Source organism: Macadamia integrifolia, chromosome 2 (genome assembly GCF_013358625.1).
Source record: "Macadamia integrifolia cultivar HAES 741 chromosome 2, SCU_Mint_v3, whole genome shotgun sequence".
NCBI lineage: Eukaryota > Viridiplantae > Streptophyta > Magnoliopsida > Proteales > Proteaceae > Macadamia > Macadamia integrifolia.
Genome location: NC_056558.1, coordinates 12353646 through 12361518, shown reverse-complemented (window position 1 = coordinate 12361518; position 7873 = coordinate 12353646). Strand labels below are relative to the sequence as shown.

The 7873-nt window shown below is 39.2% G+C and overlaps 1 protein-coding gene across 1 annotated transcript; it reads right to left on the bottom strand.

The window, feature by feature from the left end:
• Positions 1-665: 665 nt before the first annotated feature.
• LOC122071871 lies at positions 666-4985 on the bottom strand. Its single transcript, XM_042636325.1, has 5 exons — positions 4872-4985; positions 3651-4133; positions 2236-3544; positions 1986-2132; positions 666-1525 (listed from the first exon to the last, which is right to left on the bottom strand). Exons 2-5 carry the CDS (start codon positions 3702-3704, stop codon positions 1026-1028), a joined length of 2010 nt encoding a protein of 669 aa, XP_042492259.1. The 5' UTR covers positions 3705-4133; positions 4872-4985; the 3' UTR covers positions 666-1025.
• Between the last annotated feature and the right edge of the window lie 2888 nt (positions 4986-7873).

The following is a 7873-nucleotide window of genomic DNA, read 5'->3' as shown; positions in this document are numbered from 1 at the left end:
CTTTTTATCTCGAATCGATCCAATACGGTTAGATACCAATACGATTGATTGCTGAAAGTATACTATTCACAGCGATTCAACCAAAATAGCTAACCATCGGCCATAACTCCAACACACACTATAGTTTGTTACGGTGATAATCTGCCTTTCTGCAACAGTTCCGAGCTTAGTCATTTGAATTGTTTAAAGAAAATGAGAAGTGAAAGAGAAGTGTAAAATCTTCTTCTAGGACATCAGATTCCACATTCCAGATGTTGCACATCCTCAGCCTTAAAATTTCAACCAAGCAATTGGGATATTAAATCTTTAAGTCCAAGATGTACTCAAACACAACTAGAATAATCAGGTTTCTGTACAACAAAAAAGGGTCAGGTCATGGGTTCAGTTACAGTTAACCTATCAAAAACAAGGTTCCCACAACAAAACAGTTGTAAGCTTTGGTCTATCTGTGTCGAAATCTGATGGTAAGATGGAATTTTTCAGCCCAACCATGAAATTTGATGCAATAAATATTCCACCTTGTGTGCAATAGCTACCAACTTCTGATCTATGTATAAAGAGCAACCTAGTGCATGAGGCCTCCTGCTACTACAGGGCCTGGGAGGGGCAAGTGTATACAGCCTTACCCCCTGCTTAAGAGGAGAGGCTGTTTCCAACTCCTGATCTAAGAAACGCAACTGTTTTTGACATTAAATCAAACTCTAACTGAATCTCAAGTTTTGATTAGAATTATTCATTAAAACAAATTTCAACAAAAACAACACAAAAATTAAAATATCAATATAAAACACAACTTGAATAATCCCCGAAGGGCTGCTGGAGTTCCACTTCCACAGGGCTGCAAGAGGGGTGGACCAGAGACGTTCTGAACCTTCAGCAATATTTTGCAGAGGTAACTGCTCTCAGAGACTCGAACCCAGATCTTCACACTGGCAGCATGAGCTTTAATATTGAACCAAGACACATTCCTTTAATATTGAACCAAGACACATTCCTAACCATAATTCCCAAGAAGGGGAAACTTCCTACTGGAAAGAAGTATGTGATGACAATTTCGGTCTTGGGGGGGAGTGGTGGTGAGTTTTCTTTGATCTATGGCTGGTTTTCTGTCCAGTCCCAGCAACACTGCTCTTATGCCTGCTGGATGAAGATCCAACTGTTCTCACTCGTTTCAGTGCTTTCCTACGAGAGGCCCATTCATTGACCCCAAGGGCTGTGGTCACCTCCCTTGCCCTTTGTGGCTTGATGGGTTGCTTGTTCAGGTAAGATAGTGGTGGGAGGATTCCAGTAACCGTCTTCTGAAGCCGGTCTTCACCAATGTTGCTCTGGATTGGATTGCCCAACAGATTCAGAGCTAATAAGGAGTTGTAGTTCGCCACTAGTTGCCCAAGTGCTTTGGCTGTGGTTATCTTGTTGAAGCTTAGATCCAGGACCGTCAACTTCAAGAGCCTGTGTAGCCCCTCTACATCACTGATCTTGTTTCCAGCCAGATAGAGCTCTTTGATGAGTGCACAGTTTGCCAGCCCTAACAACGGTTAAAGCAAGAAGGCTCATTAGCATCATTAGCTCATATGGTGCCTCAGACACCTTAAATGCAATGAGTGTACATCAATTGTCCATCAATTTGTAAAGTGGCGATAATAAGGTGTTGGTGGTGCCATGCTCCAGCTACATTTTCTTAAGCCTTGATTTCTTGCTTGCAAAAGAATTCATGTAGCTGACCCCAAATAGTAGGTACAAGGCTGAGTTGAGTTGAATAAATCTCATTTCTTTGATGCAGTAGAATTATTTAATTTGTTCATGTTGGTTACTAAGATTAGAAAGAATTTAAAGGTCCAACTAGGCAACAGTTCTATCCATGGTTGGTAGAGAAAGCTGGGACCGAAAATGCAACCTTAATGTGAAGGATGGAACAGAGAAAAGAAGATAGGAGTTGAAAAAAAAGGCCAATATAAAGCCAGAAAAGGTTTGCTGGTAACATTTACCTTGGCCAATTCGGGAGATCCGGTTGTAACTGAGATCGAGTACTCGCAACCGAGTCAGGTCTCTGAGGCCCTCAATGGCGACAATCTTGTTTCTGGACAAGTTCAGGGCATGAAGGCCCTTAGGTAGTGAGCCGGGAGTAATATGGACTGCAAATAGAAGCAGACAACAAAACAGATAAATTAGTGCTGCCAATGTTCATAACAACCATCTGAACTTTTAGCTAATAATAATTTTGATTCAATGTGATACCTATGAAGTTTCCTGATAAGTTGACAGATCGAAGACTTGAGAATCCTGAAATTGGAGGGATGACTTTCAGACCCATACCAGAGATATGGGCTACAGTTGAGGAAGAATTCAGAGACTGGATCAAATTGTTGGCGTATAAAACTTCCTCTGAGACATTATTAGACCAGTGGTTCATATTACTTGTGCTTTTAGCTGGAGATGCATCAGGAGAAGGCGGAAATGTGATATCTTCATCGGCCATGTCTTCAGCATTGACTGGAAGAGGTGGTTGGGTCTCAAGGCTGTTTACCCACTGATCAACTCTTGTCATGGATGAAGACCCTGTAGAAAAAGCAACCCACTGGTTCTGGGGCCATAAGCCAGATGCTCCACTGTGAAACTTCTTGTTCCAGTTTGGGCTGTTGTTTCTGGATTCTCCAGTGATTGATCCAGGTGATTCCATGTAGCCCAACTCCTTGGCCTGGTTTGGTTCTAGAGTATCTGAGGAATACCCACCTTTCTGGTTTGAAGTGCGGAAAGTGGATAGTGGCCGTGTTTTCATGCTCCGTGACTTCTCCAGGTTCCTGTGACTCCAGAGAAACAGCTTCCACCAGAGTCTTCTACTTCTGGAAGGGAGAATTTGGCTTGAAGATTGCTTCCTCAGCATCACTCTGTCTGCACTGCGAGGAGTCATCACTGATTCTGGGCTGCCTTGAATTCCTGCATTAAATTCCTTGTTTTTACTAGACGTAAAACTCTGCGAGTGTTTGAAGGAATGATATTTTAAAGGAGGCAGCCCATCAGCCATCTTCTTCAGTACTTCCCTTGTTTCAAGGTTGGAGCACGAGCGTTGAAGTCCAGGAGAAGTCCAGAATTCTGCTTTGCAAATCCCAGGATCACTAACATGACCACTTTGGATAAATTCAACACCCAGATCGACATTTCTCTCCGACTGAGAGTCCATCTCGCGATCAACTAAATCGACAGAGGCAATTTTTCTGTTAGTTAAGTGATGCACTTCTCCTCCTCTTTCAGATTCATGAGCTGGAAGATCAAAGTCTGAGAAATCCCTCCTAATAGACAAGTTCTCGTCATGCTCATCTTCCGCTTCATATTCTACCTGAGCTACTTCAGAAGACCCAAAAACCCTCTCATCACTGAGCACCTTCACCTTGCAGGTAGAATTTTCCTGGATACCAAAGGGAGCTGAGAAACTGAAAGAAGTTGATTTCAACTCGTCGTGCTCGGATGATTTTACTGGGAGTTTTAGTTTTTCTTCTGGGGTCCCAAGCCCCTTTCTATGAACAAGTTCTGGGCATTCCTCCACAACCTGAGAGCAAACAAGACAAGAAGATAAGAAAACAACATCAGATACAAAACTCGGGTAGTGAAAGAATAACAGAGAACACCAAATTCAGAACACTACTGGTTCTCACCTTGGATTTCTTCTTCCACCCAACTAGCAGGGAGAAACAACTGAATTTGGCCATTTCAGTTAGGATACTGGTTTTTGTTAGAATACCCAACAAAGAACACAAAAGATTAGCTTCTTTTTATTTCTTTCTTACTTCTTCTTCTTCTTCTTCTTCTCCTCTCTAGAATTCTGTCTTAAGGATATTTACATCTGTAATGGCTAAAAACTGAGATATAACAGACAGCAAAGGGAAACCTAAACAAAGTAATGGTTACATTGAAGAAGAATGATGCGAAGGTTAGCCGTAATCAATGGGGAGATGCCAAACCAGAGACCGAGTACAATGGAAGAACAAAGGAGCAGAAAGGAAGGGAACAACACTGCCTTCTGATCGAAGCCACACCTCCCTGAAGGTGCGAGAAGACTTCACTGGAGAGTCGGCCAGAGTGATAAACGCAACAGCTTCTCAGTGGAAGCTCCGTCTAATCTGTTCTCAAGACCTTGCCTGCATCCATGAAGGACAAATGCTCAAACATTAATGATTAAAAAAAAAATCCAATACCCAAAAAAGTATATAAGAAGGGGAGTCATTCTACAAAACTCGCCGAACTGCACAGATCGATGACTAAAGGTTCAAAAATTGATTTTGAGCCACGATTGAAGGGGTGAGATATGCAAGGTAGAATTAGTAAGAGAGAATAAGATGAAAACAAAGAAACCCAACACCGATTATAGAAGGAAAAGATAGAGAATCTCCCAAAATCTCCTTTTGAAAAGAAAAAAGGGCTTCTCCGAATGAAAAAAAAAAAAAAAAAAACCTCAGATTCTGTAGCATCAAAATTTCAAACATAATCAGTCCTGAAAAATTCACATAAACATATACCCAGTTCACAAATATCAACAAGAAGTGGTCTTTTTTTTTCTCCCCCTGGAGAAGCTTCAGCAGAATGAGAGAGGAAGTATAAAGGAGGAGATAGTGGTGGTCTTGAAGGATTCAAACAGAGAGAGCAAACCCTCTTCTCATATTAAATTGAAAATGGCTTGTCCAAAGAAGAAATTCATTCTAAGAAAGTTCACCAAATTGCAGAGAGAGATTATTTCAAACTGGGTATGCAATAAAAAAAAGGGTGAAAAACATGAAAATCAGAAAAATCAGTCTAAGTTCCTAACAAACAAGCTCTGCATTCATACACAACCCATAAAAAGAAGAACAAGCATTAACCCAGTTCTAGATTTTCCGTACCTGGTGAAAGCTTGAAGAACAGAAAGAAAGGGACGATAGAAAGGAAAGGATGACGAGCGGTGAGCCCGTGACCGTATTTATAAAGAAAAAAAAAAAAAATCTGATCGCATGGCTCCTCCGCCAGACATTCAGAGCTCGTAAAATTACCGCCCTATCCTCCATGAAATCAAGAATCGCATGGCTGGGTTTAAGTCTTTAAGGATCAGTGGAAGAGATGGTTGGGGCTTTCTCCAGGTTCACTTGAAATCTTGAGACTAGTCACCACCGGAGAGCCACCTCCCTACCTCCCCCATCTCCTCCTCTCCCCACTAAACGACACCATTCACGCGCACGACACAAGCAGTTTTAATCATTATTTTAATACACTTGTTATTAACCTGCTTTTTTAACCGTCTGATCGAGAACCCTAGAACCGGTAAAGAGAAATACCCCTTTAAGGATATTCTGTAACAGTGATAAGATTCCAATCCAACGCTTGAAAATCATAGTAGATGGTGATATTCTTCTCTTGGTTGGGAAGGAATTTGAGATCGGACGGAACGGAGACTGAGGGGTGATGGGGCCAACATCTCATCATACGCGGTTAGAATCCGTAAGAATGATGGGATATTCTTAAACTGAGGTTGCGTGATTTAACGGGACCGTCTAGTCAGAACCCTGCACAGAATCTAATACCAACTGCCAACCACGGCAGTGCGCAAAATCGTACATTCTCTCCATTTTAAAATCATGAGTCAATAACTAACTACTCTAACCATAAAAAAAAAAAAAAAAAAGAGTTAACTAACTAAAATGTTTACCAAACAAAAAGTCAAAAACTAAAAACAGCTGTCAGAGAATCTGTCAGCGCTGCCGTAGTAGAAAAGAGAAGAGAGAGGTGCGTAAGCTGAACAAGGACACTCATCGTGGAACAATTCACCAAGTGGAGTAGGATTCAGATCCTCTCCAGCCGCCAGGGCGTCCAATGTGTATTCAAGGGATGGGAGGATCTTTGGATGTAAATCCATATGTTAGGGTGTGTGCGTTAGACCTCTAATACAATTAGAAAGGATCTGCTTCAAGTGTTTGTCAAGATTTGGATCCTCTCCTGTCTAGGGTGCTGGAGAGGGAAAATTGAGGAGAGAGAGGCACAAAAGAGTTTAGAGAAATACAAAACACTCATTGGTCTTGTGAACAAAAGGTGTGCATAAGTTGGTTTGGTTCAGTTGTTCGGTCATGTTGAATTACTGAATCGATTTCAATTTAGTATTAGGTCACACTAAAATTAAATCATTAAGTTGAAATTCGATTTCAATTCTTCTAAGTTTTTCTGATTTCCTCTTATTGAGCTACTATAGTATCGGTTTGATATCAGTTATGGTATGAGTTGGTTTTGATGTTACACACAAGTACTTGAAAACCAATAATAAAAAGGATAATTTACTATCACTCCCATACACTTGGCCTATATTTACTAAAACTCCCATTACCTTTTACTTTTTTTTTTAATACTCCATTACTTCTGGAATTTTACATCTCTTTCTCCCTTCCTCTTTTTAAATACACAAATTACCCCTCCTTTTCACTTGTAACCTATTAAGAAATTTTCAAATATTTTGGTTCAAGACATGCTTTTACTAATCTAAGAAAACTAACAACCAGCAGTCCTTCTATTATTACTTGGTTTAAAATTTTAAATGTTGCTTTGTTGGCTGAACTCAAACTCCTCCTTACCGTTATTTATTTTTTATTTTACCTTTTCAAAAAAAAATTTAATGCATTAATATTGAGTCACTTAAAGATATTATTTATTTAGTAGTTTTTTTTTTGGTCTCATCCATCATCAAGGTTATTGTTTATTATTGCTATTTTTTTCTTTTGTCTCATCCATCATCACGAGTTTAGTAATCTATTTTTTTATCAGTATTGGAATGGTATCGATCTCAACCGACACTAATTTGGATTAGTATCGAATTTAATGTTACATTCTTCGTTAGGATTGCGACCATGGTTTTAAGTATCTCCGATACCGATACGATACCCTCCGATACGTATCTTAAATTTAGCCGACCGATACGATACACATCGATACGATACATGAAATTTTTAAAATCCTTTCGTATCAATATATATCCTACAATACATACCGATATGCATCAATAAACCACCAATACACATCGATACGATACGATATGCCTCGATACGACTATGAAAATTATAAAATTGAGGTAAAATGTACGTTTCGGTATGTATTGGTACATATCGGTGAGTATCGGTATGTATTGGCACGTATCGGTGAGTATCGATATATATATATATATATATCGGTACGTATCGGTGAGTATCAATATATATCGGTGAGTATCGGTATGTATCGATCGGTACGTATTGGTCATATAATGGCCAAGATGGGTAATTTTTCAGAAAAACACGATTTTTTGAAGGGTTTTTGTTTCAAAGTTGCTGTCAGCCATATTTCTCTCTAACTAAAGTGGAAATCAAAGTTGGGAATAAGGATTTTACATTTATGGGACAATTACAAACTTTGAATTCTTAGTACGATACCCTTAATTTAGTGTTTATGCATAATACATGTTATCAATAGCTTTTTTTAACAAACTCTTTATGCAAAAGTGTTTAAAAAAATGTTTCCTATCCATTTATGTGTGTATCTTTAGCGTATCTTAGATACGATACGATACGATACTCTCCGATACGTATCTTAATTTTAGCCTACCGATATGGCGATCGATACGGATACTTTAATCCTTGATTGCGACACCTGATTTTAGGGATTAAAAAAATTATAAAAAAAAATTGATAAAAATATTGGATCTATATCGTTCTCAACCAATACTGATACGGACCACTTATTCCTTCCCATAGTGAAAAGAGATTTAATAGGAACTTGCCACCCTCTAATGGTGGAATGGGACCCATGTAAAGTATTAATTTTCATTCCCAATCAATTTGAACTAATCAATTTTTTAACCAAGCAATTTGAAAAAAATTTTAATAGGTTA

Excerpts from the sequence above, each read along its gene's own strand:
- LOC122071871 (XM_042636325.1), bottom strand. The coding sequence starts at position 3,704 with ATGGCCAAATTCAGTTGTTTCTCCCTGCTAGTTGGGTGGAAGAAGAAA. Across the intron at positions 3,545-3,650 it reads GGTGGAAGAAGAAATCCAAG|GTTGTGGAGGAATGCCCAGA; the intron begins GTGAGAACCAGT and ends GTTTGCTCTCAG. Across the intron at positions 2,133-2,235 it reads CTTATCAGGAAACTTCATAG|TCCATATTACTCCCGGCTCA; the intron begins GTATCACATTGA and ends TTCTATTTGCAG.